This window comes from Vombatus ursinus, unplaced genomic scaffold, assembly GCF_900497805.2.
Source record: "Vombatus ursinus unplaced genomic scaffold, bare-nosed wombat genome assembly UNPS02014779.1, whole genome shotgun sequence".
NCBI classification, from domain to species: domain Eukaryota; kingdom Metazoa; phylum Chordata; class Mammalia; order Diprotodontia; family Vombatidae; genus Vombatus; species Vombatus ursinus.
In genome coordinates, this window is record NW_020954557.1 from 32,532,893 (window position 1) to 32,554,892 (window position 22,000).

Below are 22,000 nucleotides of genomic sequence, written 5' to 3' on the forward strand. Positions count from 1 at the left end.
TCATGTAGGAGATGATGTTTGAGCTGAGTTTTGAATGAAAGAAGGAATTCCAATAAGCAAAGGAGACAAGGGAGTATATTCATGTTGTGGGCACAGTAACAGAAGATAAAGTTTGTAGAACAGTAAGAAAGCCAATTTGACCTGATGACAGAGTACATGAAGAAAAATAATAAATAACAGTGCTGGAAATGTAGGTTAGAACCAAGTTGACAAAGGTTTTAAATGTCAAACCGCATATTTACATTTTAGCCTAGAGGCAATAAAGAGCCATTGGAATTTATTGGGAAGGACAATATGTTGCCAGGTCTGTGTTTTAGGTCCCACAAGACTTCACCACACTTCTGTCTTTTGTTTCTATATTTACTTCCCACTCAAAAATATCAACCGTGGAGGATTAATATGCCCTAAGGACTTATTTTTGGCCCCAAACCAGAAATGCTATAGCCCCTGATCCTCAATTCCTCTGGTGCACTTTCTTGTCTGGGATCCTAGGCTCATTCCCTAATAAAAATCCATTCCTGAGCAGGTTGTTGATGCTACAGTGCTTCAGGTGAAAACACTGACCATCCTCTAAAACCAAAAAAAAAGGGTACTCATAAATTTCTTTGACTATCCCTAGACTCCTATTCTCCTGTTCTCTGCTGGCTCAATGATGCTCTGGGTCTCTATGAGTAATTTCTTCATTTGAAATAGTGACTCCTCTTAGCTACAGGGAATTTTAATAATGACTTGTGCATTTTTAGTAGAATTACTGATATCTTAATCAACCAATTTGAGTGTCAAGGTGGTCAGATGCAAAAGTTGTTTCCTTAAGTCAATTTATTTATCTCCATATGGCATAGTTGATGGAGTGCTAGACTTGGAGTCAGAAAGACCTGGGTTCATATCTCACATCAGATACTTACTACCTATGTGACCTTTGACAAGGCAGTTAATCACTTTGTACCTCCTTTTTCTCATTTATCAAATAAAGGGATTGGAAAATATGGTCTCTAAATTCCCTTCTAGCCCAAAATGGACAGTCTTTTGGTGCCATAGGATCAGGGACAAAATAACCATTTAGAGCTCTAATTTACTATTCACTTATAAATGGTAGCTTAATGTACGTGGGTCTTAGCTGGCAAAGGCACTGAATGAGATAATTGCTTCTTTGGGGTTTCTAAAGATTCTTAGAAGAGATTCCATCCAAGTCACCCAACATTTGTAAATCATCATTTTGTTTCACAGAATCTCAGAAGTGAAGGACCCTCAGAGTTCATCTAGTCCAACACATATCTGAACAAGAATTCCCTCTACAACATATATCAGACAAGTGACTCTCTAGCCTTTACCTGAAGACCTCCACTGAGGGGGGAAACTACAACAGGGCATTGAGGTTACTCAGTGGATAGAGCACTGGGCCTGAGGTCAGGAAAACCTTTGTTCAGATCCAACCTCAGACACTTTCTTTGTGACCCTGGGCAAGTCACTTAACCTTTGACTACCTCAGTTTCCTCAACTGTAAAATGGGAATAATAACAGCACCTACCTTGCAGGATTATTGTGAGGATCAAATGAGGATCAAATATTTGTAAAGTCTTAGCATAGTGCCTGGAATTTAGTAGATGCTATATAAATGTTAGCTCTCATCATCATCATCATCATCATCATCATCATCATCATTATCATCATCCTTATCATCATTATTGCCTTCTGACCAAGCCCATCCTTCTTTTGGATAGTTCTAATTGTTTTTCCTGACATCAGCCTCTGACATCGGCCTCTTTGCAACTTCCATTCAAACCCCACTGCTTGGCCCTCTAAGGCCAGGTAGAATGTCTAATCTCTCCTCACCATGGCAGTCTTCAAATCTCTGAAGTCAAATATCACCTCTTCCTCAAATCTTCTTTAATGATGTCTGTGATTCCCCCAAATATTATCGTTAGATCTTTGCATCGATGATGAAAACATTTGATATACTTTTACATTTAATATCTATCACTCTTAAATGTAAACAATCAACAAAACAATTACCAAGCCCTGATTTGTGTAGCATTTGCCACAGTGTAAATGATCACACTAATAATATAACAATTGGCTCTTATGGGTAGGCACAAGCTGGCCCCAGCACACTTCTGCAAATGACTCATTTTCTTTCAGAAATTTGGCTTTGTTTTATCTGTTCTTTCTACTTGCTTTGGACTTCTTTCCATTTTGTGTTATGTTTTCCTCTATTATCATTTTGAGGATTTTGAGCGTCTTTTTTTTCCTATTCCCCTGTTTGTTTAATGGTGAGCTAGCCTTCGGTAGTTCCTCAAGACATCCTAATTATAAATAATTGTCATAAATATTTATTAGATATAATCATATTAAAATATACAAAATGTAAAGTGTTGGACTTTGAAGATTCAATTCTACTAACTATAAATTTATAGAGATCTATTTATCATGAATTCCTAGTAACATCTTAACAACAAAAAATGCAGCTGTACAATTGAATTTTTAATTCTTTTATTAGAGTTTGTGCAACTAGAGTAGCATGAAAGGAAATAGGCACTTAAATGAGAATAGAATCAGAACATTATAGGAGGAAAAACATTAGAAATTATTTAATTTTACCATCTCCATTTTACAGATAAGGAAGCTGAGGCCTAAAGAACTAAAAATATGTTCTTGTTTAAGATCATATAGGGAGCTGGTGGCAGAGCTAAAGCATGAACTTATATCGATATTCAGTGCTTTTCTGCTATACCATTAATGCAAGCAGAATTTGGCAACTGATTGCCATGTTTCCTTACATACTTTTCTCCCTCTATAATAATATTTCTTGTCACATCCATTTCAGTCTCATCCAACTCTTTATGACCCCATTTGGGATTTTCTTGGCAAAGATACTGGAGTAGTTTGCCATTTCCTTCTCCAGCTCATTTTACAGATGAGGAAACTGAGGTAAATAGGATTGACTTGCCTACAGTCATATAGTTAGTAAGTGTCTGAAATGTAGTTCATATATCAATAGCTCATAATTTACAAAATACTTTTTTCACAACAGTCCTCTGTGCATAATCATACCATTAATTACATGCCAATCTTACATAAGATGAAAACAAAGCTCAGAAAGATAGAGTGGCTATCTACGGTCATATCTCACAGGTAGCAGATCTGGGATTCGTACCATGGTCCTCCTGTATTAGAGTCTGATGCTACATCCACTGCATATCACACTACTTTGGAGGGAAACACACACACACACACACACACACACACACAGAGGAAACATTTTTAATGAAATAGTTTACATTTCTAATAATACCCTTCTCTGTTTAACAATTTTTTTTTTGGTGAATTGTTATTGCATGTAATCCTGATACTGACTTTAGTGGAAGTTGGAAAATAATAAAAAATTCTTTCATTAAATATTCTGTAATGACTTCTCTTCTATTAAAGGCATAAGGAAAATGTTCTAGTAAACTTCCTAGTGTGAAGTATGAAATGCTTGGAAATAGTTTCTGGGTAATTAATCATTTTTATTAATTATGACTAGTGAATAATTAATAAAAGGATAGTCATTTGGCCATCTCTCATAGACTAAAGATGAAACATAGTATGCTTCTCAATACTTATATGCCTTTGGAAGAATGAGTGTTCTGGACAGATGGCAATCAAGTCTGATTGGTTAACAATTAATGAGAGAATGAATATTATAATGAGAGGTGGGCTTATTCTAATGAAAGACTGGGGGATGTGACTCTTATCCTCAGTCTTGGACAAAGAGTGTTATCTTTGCCCAGACCACTCCTGTCTAGGGCAATCTAGACAAAAGGAAGTATCCACTTCCATTCAGACCAGTCTGGCTAAAACACAATGGGGCAGAATTCACTTGGACCAAAACCTCTTTACCCTTTTTTTAAAAATTTTTTAATAATCTCTTTGCCTTTTGATCAGATCTAAATTTTTCCAGTTGGATAAGTATCTCCCAATCTTTCATCTCATTATCAGCCCTGCATGCACTTCAAAGGCTCTCTGTATAACCTACAGGGGCTGATTTCTGAATGAGGAAATAGAAAGGGGAAAAACCCTAGTCCTAATTCAATAATTGGTTATTAATATGAGAAAAATAATTTCTTTCACTAATTTAACAATGAAAGAAGTTTTAAACGTGTGTATATATATGTATTTTTTTTTGTATTTGTTCAGCCATTTCAGTCACATCCAACTCTTTGTGACCCCATTTGGGGTTTTCTTGGCAAAGATACTGGAGTAGTTTGCCATTTCCTTCTCCAGCTCATTTTACAGATGAGGAAACTGAGGTAAATAGGGTTAAGTGACTTGCCCACAGTCATATAGTTAGTAAGTGTCTGAAGTCAGATTTGAAATCCGGAACATGACCCCAGGCTTGGTACTCTATCCATTGCACCACCTAGCTGATATACCTACATAGACATATATATTGTATATACACATATATTTATTTACATTCATATATATTTATGTATTTATATTTATAAATACACTTGCATCTATTTTTCTAATATTGTGTATCTAAGAAGTTACTGACATGATGCTATTCAAATGGACATCCATTTTTCTTTTAGTTTGATTAAGTCATCCAAACTATTTCAGCAATATATCTTTGGGGATCATTGAAGTTGAACCCCTAACCTCAGTTACTCTCACTTTACTAAACATATTAACATGATGTCACATATATGAAGTTTGGGTTCTAGGAAAATATTCTGTGGCCTCATGCACAGAAGTAAACATTGGATTCCCTAGAGCGCACACGTATTTGCAGTCAGCCTCCTTCTTGGCAAACTCTGAGGAATTAGCAGTCCTACTCTTTAGGATGTGACAATAACTCTGCCTTATTCATAGATCCACTGCTGAAAACATCAGTTTGATAGTCCAGGTGTTCATCAGAAATATTGTTTCCCAGGGCCTCAGAGCTTAGTCTCAGAGTTTCAGTTCAATTTGCAATGTGGCTCAGCCCCAGGAAGAGGGTGTAGAAATAGAGGGGAAAATAAATGGAATTTAGGATAGAAAATTGAAGCAAGGAAATTAAAAGACTCACATTTGCTAAAATATTTGCTAAAAATCAGGATTCCAGTTTTAATGTTTCCATTAACTAGTTATTTGACCTTGGGCCTATGGCCAAGGCAGCATAGAACTGCAGAGAAAATGCTTGGCTTAGAGTCAAGAAGTTCTAGGTTCAAATAATGCTTTTGATGTCTAGTTGATCGATCCTGGGCAATTTACTTAACCTTCATCTGCCTCAGGCAATTCGCTGGGACTTATCTCCTTAGTCATAGATATTTTGTCATAGATATCTTCTTCTTTGGTTGAAAAATTTCTCACACGCTGAAACAATCACAAACCCTTTATAAATGTTTTTGCCTCACTTCTCTGATCCTCAGTTTCCCCATCTGCCATTCTTTTGTATTTCTGAAGATTGTCACCTCAGCCCCAGCACTTCCCCGACCCACAGTCTTCTGCTAACCCCTTGCCTATACTCCCAGTGTCAAACCTTAGGTCACTCACTCTCCAGGACCCTAGTAAGCATTGTTGAACCTAACAGGTTGGTTAAAAAGCATGCTCAAAAGATTTTGTGGATGCAAGGTAATTTTTTCCACTTGAGGATGACTTAAAATGTTTTCATTTGAAATAAGGCGATACTTGTAAAGAGTTTCCTTCCTCTGAGGACTGATTTCAAATAACCTTATTCTCAAGTAATAGTTTTATTGCCTGCCTAAGTCCATCAAGACTATGAAGATTGCAATGATGATGCCCCTTTTAATTACAATTAATAGCAATAATGTGCCCATCTAATTACAGAAAGAAAAAAAATGTGATTAACTTTAGTGAAGCAAATGTTCCATGACAAGTGAATAAAATGCCAAATGAATCAACTTCCTCTGAATGTCTTACAGGGATCTTCGGAACCTGGTTATTGAAATGGTTTTATCTACTGATATGTCAGGTCATTTTCAGCAAATTAAAACGATTAGGAGCACTTTGCAGCAGCCAGAGGGGTAGGTTTCGTTTTCCTTTCTTGTCTTTGTCATCTTGAAACACTTAATTTTTTTAAAGCAGTTTTTGGTGGGGGCCCTGAGAATGACAGACATCTTTTGAAAGGTGCCTTTGTTCTGATAATCAGACCATATCCTTGATTTCATAGGATAGACAAAGCCAAAGCCATGTCCCTGATTCTACATGCTGCAGACATAAGCCATCCAGCAAAAACCTGGGAACTGCATCACCGGTGGACCATGGCCCTGATGGAAGAATTTTTTCGACAGGTGCCTATTTCAAACTATGTGAAAATATCTCAGTTAGTCAACAAACATTTATTAAGCACCTACTATGTGCTACGCACTGTGCTAAGCATTAGGGATACAAAAAAAGCTTTAAGACAGCCCCTGTCCTCAAGGAGCTCACAGTCTAATGAGTGAGACAACACATAAAAATAAACTGAAACTTAGTGGAGTGAGAGGGGTAACAGCGGGAGGAAAGGTACTTGGCAGGGTTAAGGGGATGGAGAGGGGGGATGAAGAAGTCTACATTCAGGTCAGGGATGATGAGGTGGCTGCCTTTCAGAAATTGATGATCTGGAAAGAACTCTCCAATGTCCATCTAATTAGACTGAAGAAGAGGCCCAGGACCAGGGAGTACTGAGGAGGCCTGAGCTTAAGAGTTGATGTGATCTTGAAGGAAAATGAGTTTCTGGTCATGAAGCATCCAGGGCATATAATTCAAGAGGCAATTGGTTGATTTCTGTTACAATCTGGCTCCTCAAACTTGTCTTGGCTGTCTTAATGAGCTTATGATCATTCGATTTGACATTTTAGGAAGCTCTTTTTACCAAAGAAACAAATCACCAAACAAATAACCATAGTAATAATGGTTAGAATTATCCAAAGGGCCAACAACTCATAGATAAATAGATAGACAAGCAGGCAGAAAGATAGATAGATAGATAGATAGATAGATAGATAGATACAGACTGTACAAGAAAGGTAGCATGTGTAGCAAATAGAGGATCTGCCTTAGAGCCAGAAGAAACCTCATGCAAGTACTAACTGTCATATTTGTTTTTGTTGAGTTATTAAACCATGTTTGATTCTGTGTGACCGTGTGGACTTTGTCTACGGAATTTTCTTGGCAAACATACTGTAGTGGTTTGCCATTATTTACTCTGGTGTGTGCCCATTTTATAGATGAAGAACTGAGACAAATAGGGGTTAAGTGACTTGCTCAGAGTCACACAGCTAGTAAGTATCTGAGGCTGGATTTGAACTCAGACCTTCCTGACCCAGGCCAGAGCCTCCATCTATCACACCACCTAGCTGTCCCTGACACATACTTAGCAACAACTTCTCAAAGCTCTCTAGGCCTATAAATTATAGGAAATGTGCTAATCTGAACTGTGGTACAAGTTTCAAGAACAGGAATTTCTCCACATGGATGCAATCATAGCCCTAGACCGGTACATATACACATGCACATGCATTATTTATATAAATGCATATATGTATATGTGCATGTGTATGCCTATGCACACATATAGACATATGTATATTGTCTATGTGTGTGTGTGTGTGTGTGTATTGCACACACCATTTGTGGTATACAGCATGGTACCCCAGCACTCTCAAAGATTAGTAATGGTATTAGTCAACTTGATTTCTAGAAAAACGCAGACCTTTCAGGGAAATATTCTTATCCCAGCAAAGTCTGAAAATAACTATTATAAGGTTGCAGTTTCAGATTTAAAAGAGACCCTATTAGATCTCTTCTAAATTTGGAATCTAGAAGAGACCTCAGAGGTAATCGAGTTCAACTGCCTCATTTTGCAGAAAAGGAAACCGAGACCTAAAGAAGGGTCCAAGGATACGTAAGTGGCAATAAGTGATAGTGGCAAAGTTGGTTTTAGGATCCAGGGCTTCTGACTCTAGCATGTTTTCCTATGTTTTGATAACATTCTCATTATTAGGCTATAGTTGAGAGTAAGATGGCAGTCTGGCTGTGGTTTCAAGGTCAACTCTCAAAGGGTCTAGTATTTCTGTGTTTCTTGATTATAGTCTATAACCCTAACCAGCCCATATCTCACACACACACATGCCTTTTGTCATGAGGAGGAATGTGAATGAATTGGTATAAATTCATGTATAACTTTTTGAAATTTTATTGGTACTTTTTATTTTTACGTCACAATCTGACAACAAGTACAACAGTCCACACTATGTCCCCTACCTCTCCCAAAAAAATAAAAATAAAAATAAAAATGAAGATATTGATTTCTTCAACTCTTCTCTGGGGCTAGGTTTAGCTATTATAATTGTCCAGCATTCAGCTTGACTGTACTGATCCTTTTGTTTACACTGTCATAGACATTATGTGTATTGTTTTCCTAATTGAATTATTTCACTTTGCATCATTTCATAAAAGCCTTCTTGTATGTCGCTGAATTTCTCATCTTTGTCAATTCTTTTTTTCTTTTTTCAGTGAGGCAGCCAGGGTTAAGTGACTTGCCCAAGGTCACAGAGCTAGTACATGTCAAGTGTTTGGTCTGAGGCCGGATTTGAACTCAGGTCCTCCTGACTTCAGGGCCGGTGCTCTATCTACTGCGCTGTCAATTCTTTTCTTACAAAAATATTCCATTACATTTGTGTACTATTCCTCAAATGGATGGGCGCTCACTTGGTTATCACAGAAAAAATGCTGCTATGAATAAGAAACCTGTATAAATATGGGACCTTCCATCTCCTTTTCTGAAGTACAGTTAAAAACTCCATAAAGAGCAGTGCCTGCTTCCTGTGTAAAAAACACAGTGACACACTTTTTTGTAGGTTATTTCTTAAATAGAACTTCAATTTCTATGCATTTTCATGTGGTTTTACATCATTTACAATTAAATTTGGTACTTATCAGAGCTCTTCACTTTCATTCAGTTAATGAGTATATCTATATTGTTGATTTTTAAGGGAGAAAAAAAGATTTCAAATTTGTGATTTCAACTACTTGAGGAATTTTAGGGTCTAAATCCTCTTCACCAATGCATATTGGCTACTTTTAATGCAACTCTTAGCCTTAGAACATTGCTTAGAGGCCCTAAGTAGGCGGGCTCACTGTCACAAAGTTAGTATGTGCCAGGGGCAAGACTCTCTCTGTCTCTGTCTCTGTCCATCTGTCTCTGTCTTTGTCTTTGTCTCTCTGTCTCCCTCTTTTTCACACACACATACACATACCACACCCACACATACACACAACACACACACACTTCACCACACCACACCACATACCATAAATACAACTATAAGCACTGAAACTAAAATTCAAAAGGCGTTACACTCTTGCTGAGCATTTAGGGGACTGACTATTACTGTTTGTCATTGTTAGCTGAATATTTGTTTTCTCTTTCAGTAGCTTGCTAGTCACTTGGGAATTTGGCAATCTGTTCCCAAGGAGATTTACAATGACAGCATTTCTTTATTATTGTAGTGAATTTGTTATTACCTAGAAACCATTCATTTAGGCACCATTCAGTAAATTTCGTATGTATATGTGTAAAACCTAAAAATGATCACAAGTGAAAAATCATTTTATGTCCAAAGGAAAAGGTAATCTCCAGGTTATACTCAACCCACACTTGGAAAATCAAGGAATACTGGAGCTGGGAAAAACTTCAGCAGTCATCTAGTCTAATTTTCCCATTTCACAGATGAAGTTCAAATACATGTGGTACCTTGCCTACCATGGTCAGCTTGTCAGCATTAGAAGCTTCTGCTCAGGTTCTATTTCTTTATCTGCTAGGCCAGACTGCCTCTCAGTGCCCTGCACCTAAAATAACAGTTTTATGGAGTTTTTGAACTTAAAAGCTAGTCCAAGTCCATCATTTCAAATATGAGAAATTTTTAATTAGATTTAATTAATTAGATTAATTAGTTTTTTTCTTTCATTTTAAGTTCTAAACTGTCTTCCTTCCTCCTCCCTTCCCACACCCCACTAGAGAAGGCCACCAGTTGACACAGATTTATAAATATTTGTAAAATCATACTATGTATACTTCTATTTATTAGTTTTTTCTCTGGAGGTAGATAGCATCTTCCTTCCTAGGTCCTCTGGAGTTAAATTGAGTATTGATAATACTCAGAATAAATTGGTCATTCATGGTTGTTCTTCAAACAATATTGCTGTCACAGTATAAAATGTTCTCTTGGTTCTGGTCATTTCAGTCTCCATTATTTCATGCAAGTCTTTCCATGTTTTTCTAAAATCAACCAGCTCATCATTTCTTACAGCTCAGTAGTATTCCATCACAATCATATGCTACAACTTGATTAGCCATCCCCCAGTTGATGGGCATCCCCTCAGTTTCCAGTTCTTTGCCACCACAAAGAGAGCTGCTATAAATATTTTAGAACATATAAGTTCTTTTCTTTTTTGTACTAATCACCTTGGAAAACAGAACTAATAGTAGTATTGCTAGGTCAAGGGGTATACACAGTTTTATAACTCTTTGGGCATAATTCCAGATTGCTTTCGAAAGTGGTTGGATCAATTCACAGTTCCACCAACAGTGTATTAGTGCCCTGATTTTTCCACATCCTCTCCAACATTTGTCATTTTTGCCAAGCTGATAGGTGTGAGATGATACCTCAAAGTTTTTTTTTTTAATTTGCATTTCTCTAATCAATAATAATTTAGGGCATTTTTGGTGTGACTATATATAGTTTTGATTTCTTCATCTAAAAACTGTCTGTTTATGTCCTTTGATCATTTTTCAATTGGAGAATGACTCATATTCTTATAAACTTGACCAAGTTGTCTATATATTTAAGCTATAAGGCCTTTATCTGAGAAACTGTCTATGAAATTTTTTCCTCAATTTTGTGCTTTCCTTCTGATCTTGGTTACATTGGTTTTGTTTGTATAAAATCTTTTTTAATTTAATGTAATCAAAATAATCCATTTTACATCTCACAATGCTCTCTACCTCTTCCTTATTCATAAATTTTTCTACCATCTGTAAGTCTGATAGGTAATGTGTTCCATGTTCTTCTAATTTTCTTATGATGTCTCTCTTCATATCTAGGTCGTGTATCTATTTTGACCCTATTTTGGTAAATGATGTAAGATATTGGTCTATGCCCAATTTCTGCCAGAGTGCTTTCCAGTTTTCCCAACAATTTTTACCAAATAATGTATTCTTATCCCCAAAATTTAAATCTTTATATTTGTCAAAGACAAGGTTCCTATAATAATTTACTACTGTATATTGTATGTCTATTCTGTTCCATTGATCCACCTTTCTATTTTTTAGCCAGTCGAAGATAGTTTTGATATTTACTGCTTTATAGTGTAGTTTAAAATCTGGTACTGCTGAGCCTCCTTCCTTCACACTTTTTTTGTTAATTCCTTTGATATTCTTGACGTTTTGCTTCTCCCAAATAAATTGTTATTTTTTTCTAACTCAATAAAACTATTTTTTGGTAATTTAACTGGAATTACATTGAATAAGTAGATTAGTGTAGGTAGAATTGTCATTTTTATTATATTGGCTCTGCTTACCCATGAACAAGCAATATTTCTCCAATTATTTAAAATCTGACTTTATTTGTATAAAAAGTGTTTTATACTTATGTTCATGTAGTTGCTGGGCTTGTCTTGGCAGGGATACTTCCAGGTATATTATACTGTCTACAATTATTTTAAATGAGGTATTTCTTACTTTTTTTTTTTTTTTGCTTTTTGATGAGTCAGTCAGGGTTAAGTGACTTTCCCAGGGTCACACAGCTAGTAAGTGTCAAGTGTCTGAGGCAGGATTTGAACTCAGGTCTTCCTGACTCCAAGGCCAGAGCTCTAGCCACTGTGCCACCTAACTGCTTCTCTTACTATTTCTTCTTGCAGGATTTTGTTGGTGATAAACAGAAAAGCTGATAATTTATGTGGGTTTATATTATATCCTGCTACTTTGCTAAAATTATTGTTTAAATTAACTTTTTAGTTGACTCTAGGATTTTCCAAATATACCATCTTATCTGCAAAAAGAGATAGTTTTATTGCCTCATTGCCCATTCTGATTCCTTCCATTTCTTTTTCTTCTCTTATTGCTATTGCTAGCATTTCTAATACAATATTGAATAAAACTAGTCATAATGGGCATTTGAAGAGTGCAGATCAAGAAATAGGAGGGTAAGGGGAGAGCTTAAGAGAGGGATTCTTAGAATGGATGAGAATTAGGGAGGTGGTGGTTAGAAGTAAATTAGACTTTTGAGGAGGCATAGGGTAAAAAGAGGGAGAGAAGGACAAAGAGTGAGGAAAATAGGATGGAGGTACAATTACAACTAGTAATTGTAACTTTGAATGTGAATGGGATGAACTTACCCATAAAATAGAAATGAATAGCAGAACGGATTAAAAACCAGAATCCAACAATATGTTGTTTAAAAGAAGCACGTTTAAAATGAGAGATACACATAGAATAAAAATAAAGGACTGGAGTAGAATTTATTATGCTTCAGCTGAGGCAAAAAAAAGTGAGGGTAGCAGTTATGATCTTAGACAAGATTAAAGCTAAAATAGACTTAATTAAAACAAATATGAGAAAATTGAGGACTAAGTAAACAAATTTATTTTCTGCCAAGTCCAATTAATCAAATTTAAATTTCATTAAATGTCTGCTATGTTCCAGACACTAGGGGTAAATAGAGAGAGAGATAAAATAGTCTCTGCCCTCAAGGAACTTATATTCCATCAGAATGGGGGAAAAAGAAATATATAAGCATATACAAATTATGCACAAAATAAATATAGATAGGGAAGGAAACTAACATTTATTAAGCACCTATTATGTGCCAGGTGTGCTGAGTGCTTTACAAATATCATTGCATTTAATCTTAAAAAAAAAAGCAACCCTGAGAAGTAGGTGCCATTATAATCCCCATTTTACACAACAGGAAACTGAGGCAGAAAGCAGTTAAGTGACTTAAACAGAGTTACACAGCTAGTAAATGTCTAAAGCTGGATTTGAACTCATCTTTCTCAACACTTTATTCATGATTCCTGAGTAAATGTGGGAAGGAAGGAAGGAAAGAAGGAAGGAAAGAAACAAGCATTTACTAAGTGTCTACTATGTGCCAGGGATCAGTTAAATGATTTACAAATATTATCTCATTTGATCCTGGGAGGTAGGTACAATTATGATCCCCATTTTCCAATTGAAAAAACTGAGACAAGCAGTAGTTAAGTGACTTGCCTAGAGTCCCAGTTAGTAAGCATTTATGGCAGGGTTTGAACTCAAGTCTTTCTGACTCTAAGTCCAATGCTTTAACTATTGCACCACCTAACTGCCCAACAAATGCTAGTGGTCATTAGGAGAGAGGCTACATAATTCATTGTGTTGCTCTGGCTTTGACTTTCCTTTACACTTATTGGCTTAAAACTGAAAATAAAGTTACTGCTTAAGACATTTGAAAAAAACTAACATTAGGAAATTAGGTAAACAATTGGTTAAATCAAATAAGGCCATACATTTCTGAGGTTCTTCATTTGAGTCTTCAGTTTTCTAGAGAGGTGATCATCTAACTCCCAGACAACACAGACACTGATATTTAAATTACATATTAGAGGAGGAACTATTCAGCAGTGCACTCAGAACCTTTTGTGCTCTTAAAGAATGACAAATAGTACATCTGATGCTTTTACCAAAAATAGGCAAGGTTATATTATTGAATGGGTTTGGCATCATGAGACCTTGAAAGGTCAGGTGATCTGCATCCATCAGATGGTGCCACTTAGTGTAAAAAGAAATGATAATTTTAAAGAACTCTAGGGACAGTGGGAAGCAATTGTATAGCCCAAGAAAGGTCAGAAATGGACAACCTCAGAAGCACTAGGGAATATAAAACCAACTTTAGAATACCCAAATGACAGCAAAGTGAGAAGTCCAGGAAAAGTACTGAAATATTCACAATCTACTTCAATAAATTCTGTTAATAAACACACTAAAAGTACATTCTTTGTTGGGATTGCCTCATCCTTTCAGCTGTGAAATTCAATTAGATTATAAACAAACTGCTCTGGGACATGGATTTTTTATAGTAACCTTATATCACAGCAGTCCTGCAAGAACACAAATTTGTGAAAGTGAAACACTTATAAAGCACCTTCAAGAAAATAAATGTAGTCAAGGCAGGATAATGTAAAATCAGAGATGAATCATTTGTTATTTTCAATTGCTACATTCATTTACATAAAAACAAATTTCTCCTTTTAATAATTTTACCAAAATATAACCTCCAGTGTCAAAAAGATTCAGAGGTTAAAGAAACATGGTGAATTATGTGATACCCAAAATAATTCTTGGGTACCATGGCCAAGTTTCCAAAGAAGAATCAATCATCTAGTTTCTTTTGGAAATATGAAAACCCCTTTGTGTCATCAAAGTTCATAGTTTCATTGGTGGTATGCCTAACTCTGGATTTGTAGAAGCATAGTATGGTATGGTATAGTAAACAGTTCTTTGGGTCAGAATACCTGAGTAAAAGACCTATTTCTACCATTTACTGTGGAGTACAAACTCTTACAGGTCTCTTAACCTTTGTACAATAACTTTTTCATCTATTAAATGGGAATAATAACGTCTGAACTATCCAACTCACAGGATTTAGTAATAAAAGTTCCTTGTAAACTATAATGCACTAATGCAAATGTAAGTTGCTGCTATTATTAGCTTGGTTGACTTGTCAGATTTCCATGGAGACAACACATTAGTTCTCCCATCATTATAAGTAGTTTCTTGTGCTTTATTCCAATCAGTTCAAAAGATCTACAGGGCTGATAATCACAGAACAAAATGTAGTTATTATAATCTGAGTACAGATAGCTGGTTTATTGATCCAAGAAAACTGAGATTACACTTTTATGAAGCAATTTAAAGATGGCAGATAGGATGGGGAAAAGAGCACTCTTTGGAGCCAGAAGACATGGTTTCAACTCTTAGATTTGACATTTGCAAGCTGTGTGACACTGACAAATTATTTGACCTCATGAACCTCATTTTCCTTATTTATAAAAATGTGGATAACAATACTCAGTACTTGGACTATATCCCTCAAATTCGTCATGAAAATTAAGAGAGATAATATGCAAAGTGTTCTGTGCATAAAAAGCACTCTACAAAGGTCAGCTGTTTTGTGATCAGTCATTCTCTTGGTGTTTCACATAAAACCTCAATGCATTGTTACAATACTCAAATTTTGCTCACAAAAAGAATTTGGAACAAGACTATCCTAAGTGTCATCATTGCCTTCAGCTCCATGCTATGAGTGCTTATGATCCAGCTGCCAAATCTTGAAAAATGAAAACGCAGCAAAAGCAAGCCCTCAAATTGTACTTCTTGGTAAAAGAAAGCTAATTTTGAGATACTTGGCATATTTTGGAGACTAAATGTTTTAAATCCTCCACATCTATTTTAAACCTGACACAAAGAACTAGTGGAAAAAGCACCATAGGCCAATACTTGCAAAGAAAAATGTCATGTCTGTTTGATGTTTTTGGTGACCAATGGTAACATAGAATGTGAACTTTAAGAGTAGTGGGGAAAGAATGGTCATGTTACAATCAGAGCATGGTCACAATGTCCTTTTCAAAAAACATTGTACACCAACTTTTCCTTGGTATTCTACTGAAAATATTGGTAGACTTGATGTTCAATAGACTTATTATCTAAATTAGAGATACCCAAGACTGGTGATTTAGGCAATTTGATTCAATAACTGTAAGTGCCTACTAGCTAAAAGGCACTGTACTAGCTTCTAGGGATACAAAAGGCAAAAGAGAAATAGTTCCTGCCCTCAAGGTGCTTGGTGAGGGACATTGTATATTGAAATTAAAAAGGACCTTATATAGCAAGTAGCATCTGAGCTCAAGGCAGATACAACTTAGTGCCAAGTTTCAACAGCAATAAACCTACCCTGTGTTTTTTTGTAGGATTTAGTTTTATGGGGAGCAAAATGAAATAACCTCCAGCAAGAACTGGGGGGAATGAGAGGGGAAAGGTCAATCCTCATAAATCAGTTCTTTTTTAACCAATATCCAGTCTGTTGAGTAGTCTGTATAGATAATAAGATGGGCTTTGTTTTACAATTTCCAATAAAAGAATGACCTTCCAAAGAGGAAACAAGTGCTAATTAAATTCCTGGCATCTGAATAAGCCAGCTTCAGTTTCATGGCCCTTCTTCACTCCAGATGTTTGATAGGCATCCTTTGAAGTCAGCCTGAGATTTGTAGGCGGAGATGATATGCTTTCACAATTTGAATCCAAATTTGTTCCAAAATTCAAAGTTCCAGTCATTTTGGGATCTGACTGGAGGAAACAGCTGATGGGGAAGTGGGCAGGCTTACTTTACCATTTCCCTATACTGAGAAATAAGCTATGTTTGGTACAAAGTACCAAAGTCAAAAGATCCTTCCAGGGTAATGCCCACTGAAAGCTCAAGGTGAGTTTAAAGAACTCACTCATTTAGCTCAAAAAATGCAGAAGTAGACATATTAGCAAAGCTAAGAATGGTCTGGAAAAGAAAGCTGGGAGATATTTGTCTCTATTTATCTTCTTGATTGGGCATACTATGCTGACAATATTCTGAAACAACCAGGCAATTCAGTTAATGCAGTGGGAGAAAAAAGACCCTTCAGTTTATTGACAATTTGTATCACATCACTCTCTTTGGCACTATTTACACCAAATGGAAAGGGTGTATTTTGCAATTTTCAATCAGCTATTTTGTGTCCTATATACAGGTGGAGAAAAGTTTCAGAAAGATTTGTTTAGAAGCAAGCTCGATGCTAACAATTGAAAGTTTAAAATAATTGGAAAAGCAGGCAGAAAGAATGATTTTAGCCTAAACATGTCCACCTGCAGGCCCTGCTTTTATCTGTAATGTTTGGCTAAAACCTTCATCAAAGAGTGGTTCTAAATAGGCCTCTGTTTTCTCATGGAAACAATGCTGTAATTGGAGGTTAAAGCATTGGTACCAAGTAAATCATAAGTGTGACCAAAAATACATCATAAAAGAAAATAAACAACTATAAACCTACCAAAATAATGCTAATCCAAGGCAGAATATCAGGTATGCCTTAAAAGACAAGCAAATGGTTCTGGCATATGCCCAGAGGTAGAAAAGGCCTAGACATTTCCAAACCCCATTTTTGTTGTTGCTGTGTCCTTTTGCTAACCAAGAGAGTTGGTGGCCTGAGTTGGTGGCCTGACTTGGGTTAAAGTAATGACTTCCCTGCCTGAGTTCCCTGAAACTTTCTTTTTTCTTTCTTTTTTTTAATTAGGCAGTTGGGGCTAAGTGACTTGCCCAAGGTCACACAGCTAATAAGTGTCAAATGTTTTGTTTGAGGCTGGATTTGAACTCAGGTCCTCCTGACTTCAGGGCCGGTGCTCTATCCACTGCACCACCTAGCTGACCCTCCCTGAAACTTTCAAGCAGAGGTTGGTATTCAGCTTATTGGGATGTACTAGAGGGAATTCATGCAAAGATAATTGAGGAAGTTAGGCTAGAGAACTAGGAAGATATTATCTAACTCTCTAAATCTCTATAATTATTTTTAACAGTATAATTAAGCTCCAAGTCTTTAAAAATGGACAGTTTTTCCTGCATTCATTTCTGCAAATTATCCTCCATGCCAAGAATATACTCTTTATTTTATTTCCACCACTAGAAAAACCTCTTTTCTTTCAAGACCACCTCCTTCAGGGAGCATTCCCTCATCCCACCAGTAAAAGTGATCAAATTTATCATAATGCTTTATCTGGACTTTTTTTCCTCATCATATTATCCCTTGTGCCATAATTATTTGCCTCCCAGTTGTGTCCTTTTTATTAGGTTAGAGAGACAGCATAGTAATATAGACCTTAAACTCAACTTGGAGTCAAGAGAGACTTGAGTTTGATCTTGGCTCCAATGTTTACTAGCCATGTAAGCCTGGGCAAATCACTTTGAGCCTTTTCCTCATCTGTAATATAGAGGGGATAATCCTTGTTATTACCTAATTCAAAGGGTCCTTATGATGATGACATAAACTTAAAGGTTCTTTATAAATGCGAGTTTTTATTATCATAAATTTCTTGAAGACAGGGACTGTATTGCTTTTCACCTCCATATTCCCAGGTAGCACACACATACACATAAATATATACATAAATCTTATGTGTATCTATATGCATTTATACACATAGGCATATATATATATACATATATATATTCCTCACAGTCTTTGATAATAAAAATAATATAGAATGCCAATACTCACCAGAAAAGTTTGCAATTCTAAGTAAAAGTCAAGTCAATTCAGCAAAAGTTTATTAAATGCCTACTAAATACAAGACATCATGTTAGGTCTTGGGTGTACAAAAAGGAAAATGGCAGTCCCTTGGGGAACTTACAGACTCATGGGAAATGTAACATGTAAACAAATAAGTATGGCACAAGGAAAAATGTGATCAAGCTAAAGGATGAATTTGGACAAATTGCCTTAAGGAGGGGGAGAACATTTTGTATGTAGATATTTGGAGATGGCTTCATGGTAAAAGTAAATCCTAAACTGAGACATGAAAGAAAAGAGAAATTTTGCGGGGTAGCTAGGTGGCGCAGTGGATAGAACACTAGTCCTAGAATCAGGAGGACCTGAGTTCAAATCCAGCCTCAGACACTTGACACTAGCTGTGTGACCCTAGGCAAATCATTTAACCCCAATTGCCTCACAAAAAATTTAAAAAAAAAAAGAGGGAAATTTTAACAGAAGGAGAGTGGTCAGGAAGAGGGTATAATAGGAAAGAAAAGCCAGTGTAGCCTCAGTGCACTAAAAAGCATAAAGATAAGCCTTCACCATATCAATTTTTTAAAAAAAATGCTAATATGCTAATTGTAATAGAATGATAGCTAGATTTGGGAGGAACTTTAGAAATCCAATACCCTCTCATTTTACTGATGAGGAAACTGACGCCTGGAAAGATTAAAGGGTATAACTTCTTAAAGGAATATTTTTCCTTTCAACATTTCAATTGTTCTACATTTATACAAAGCTGGTGTTCATGTTCAGATTTCAGATTTTAAACACATGTGTGCGCACACACACACATGCACAAATTTTCAAATTCTATTAAGACAGAGTTTAACACTTTGTCCTTTGCTATCAGGTCACTTCTTCGAAAAGTTATAAAAATGAGGAAAGCATAGCCTCCAAAAAGAGATTCAAACCAGCTCTCACGGAATTGCCGCTCTTCTAGACACAAGACAGTGGTATGGTTAGCACACAGGTAGATAGTATTAATACAATGAATGAATAATGTAGGTAAGAATTGATCAATGGGTAGTAATTAGGCAACATCTCCTGGATGGAGCCATATTTATGCTAAAGGAGGTAAAGCTGAGAATACTTATAATTAGCTTTTTTTCACTGAGATGCTGTATAATTTATTTTTAAGAAGTCACTTTGACCTCAAGTTAATTCTTAATCAAACACACCTTCAGCACACAGTTTAATGAACAACAAGAAAAATTCAACCCATGACTCTGAACTCATTTCATATTAATGCAGACTAAAGTTGGGGTTTCTGGAAAACATCAAGGAGAGGTAGTTTGACCTTGGCAGTTTCTGGTCTCTTCTAAATGTGTTCTTTTTCCTTTTCCCTACATTCTCTTCCCCAGTGTCCTAATATTCTCATTCTCCCTGACCCCTTCCAATGATTCACTCCCAGAACAAAGTAAATAGATGAAAGTGTTACCCCTTCAAAGAGTATCTCCATTTTTAAAAAGTCATCACCGTGGTAAGATAAATAAATAAAGATCTTCCAATGAAACCTTAGGTTTTAAAGTTTGTGAGGAAGAATATAAGTAAGCATGTCTGTATGAATGAATGCATACTTATCTGGTTTGATGTAGAATAGAGTGAGACATCCTCAGTACTAATGAAATCATATAGGTGCCTGCCTATTCTACACTTTTATGTCAAGCCAAGGCTCTGAATTTTTGGAAGGGGTCACCTATCTAGGGAACTCTCAGTGTAGAAAACCCTCTAGCATATTATTTATATCTTATGGTTTCAGAGGGTTGTCTGAGAGACTAAGAGGTTAATTAATTTGCATGTGGCCATACAATTATATGGAAATAGGACTTGAACCCAGCTTCTCCTGACTATCCACTCTGTCCTATTGTCATTCATGTCTGAATCATATCCCATAGTGAAGCTACTACATAGAAGCCTCTTAAATATATAAGAATAAGTGAATTTTTTTTACATTTTGTTATGACTTGCTGATATTGTATTTATTTTTTTATATATATTCGGTATATATTCATATATAGGTATGCATACATATGAATATATATGTACAGATGCATATATGTGAGTGTATGTATATATACGTATATATGTATGTATATGTATGTGGGTAGTTATGAATGCTTGTTTATTCCTCCTTTATAACTTAAGTACTTTGAGAGTAGGAATTATTTCATTATTTGTAATTGTATCTCCTGGCATATAGTAGATGCTTAATAAATGTATATTGATTCACTGCAGACAGGAAGAAGAAACCACAGTGCAGTATTCATGGGCAGCACTACTAAATGAACATCAAATTCAATAGTATGCTGAGAAATATTTTGTGGTGATTTGAAAGAGTCCCAGATAGTTAAGATCTATTTTATTACAGTCAGGAAGGAACATTACTTAACCAATATTCTAAAGAACTAAAGATGTTGATGCTTCTTTCTTCTTTTCTTTTCCCCCCAAAAGGAATGCGGAAAAAAAAGTACCAGCTTTATTTCTTTGCCCTGCACCTGGCTGTGATTATCTAAAACATAATGAACGGTGTGTCATTTTAGATGTAGTCTAATCATTAGCAAGAACCAAGAATTTTCGAGTTTCTTTTCCTTTTAATCCTTAATATCAGTATTTCTCCTGAATATGTCTGTGCTAATGAGATTTCTTTTTCACAGGGCGACAAGGAAGCTGAGTTAGGCCTTCCCTTTTCTCCACTTTGTGACCGCAAGTCAACCCTGGTGGCCCAGTCACAAATAGGTAATGTTGAAAAATGGTATTAGGTGACAGTGGCAGGGGATATGTGTATGTGTACTTTCATTTTAAAATCAATTCTGTAAAATGTAATTATCTACATAAAGAAATCTTAAAAACCCTGGATAAAATTGCATGAAAAACTTCTAATGCATTCATATCTTATGTGTTTTGGAATCTAAAATCTTTCAAAATACTATGTAAATGTGAGTGATTATCTATACTGCAGAAGTTCTCAAACTTATTTGTCCTACTGCCCCCTTTAAAAAAAAAATTATTCAGTACCCCCCTGAAAATCTAATTTCTTTAACACTTTAATGTTTTTTTAATTTGCATCATTTCAAAAAATGTACAAATATATATATTTAAAATGACACATCTTAAATTTAATAATTTATTGTAAATTTGTATTGAAATTTTGATTATGTAATATTGCATCATGTAACCATATAGTATCGTATTGTAAACAAGTCATTACACATACATATTTCTGCCAATGCATGCTAGACTTCCCGACATTATGTAACAGGCTCTCTTGTGAACACTTGCTTGTTAAGACCTATTGGTAGGGGGCAGCTAGGTGGCCCAGTGGATAGAGCACTGGCTCTGGAGTCAGGAAAACCTGAGTTCAAATCCGGCCTCAGACCAAACACTTGACACGTACTAGCTGTGTGACCCCAGGCAAGTCACTTAACCCCAATTGCCTTAAAAAAAAAAAAAAGACCTATTGGTGGACTTAACTACTAATCGATTATAACTTGTATTTTGTTTGTTTATTTGGAAAATAGTGTAATCACTATGACTTTAATTCTGTTATACAACAGATGAAACATGTACGAATGGTTTTTCAAAATTTTCTTCTCTTCTTTCCTTATGCTTCCAAGGCCTGCTTATTTATATTCAGTGTCCCCCAATTGTACCTGAAGCTACTGCCATG

General features: G+C 35.8%; 1 protein-coding gene across 2 annotated transcripts in view; it reads left to right on the forward strand.

Moving 5' to 3' along the window:
- Positions 1–22,000, forward strand: part of PDE1A (phosphodiesterase 1A) — a 342,826-nt gene that overhangs the window by 264,276 nt on the left and 56,550 nt on the right. For both annotated transcript variants that reach the window (XM_027866098.1, XM_027866099.1), the window contains exons 9-11: positions 5,907–6,008; positions 6,155–6,275; positions 20,988–21,069. In XM_027866098.1, coding sequence (XP_027721899.1) covers positions 5,907–6,008; positions 6,155–6,275; positions 20,988–21,069 — 305 coding nt within the window. The remainder of the gene's footprint in view (positions 1–5,906; positions 6,009–6,154; positions 6,276–20,987; positions 21,070–22,000) is intronic.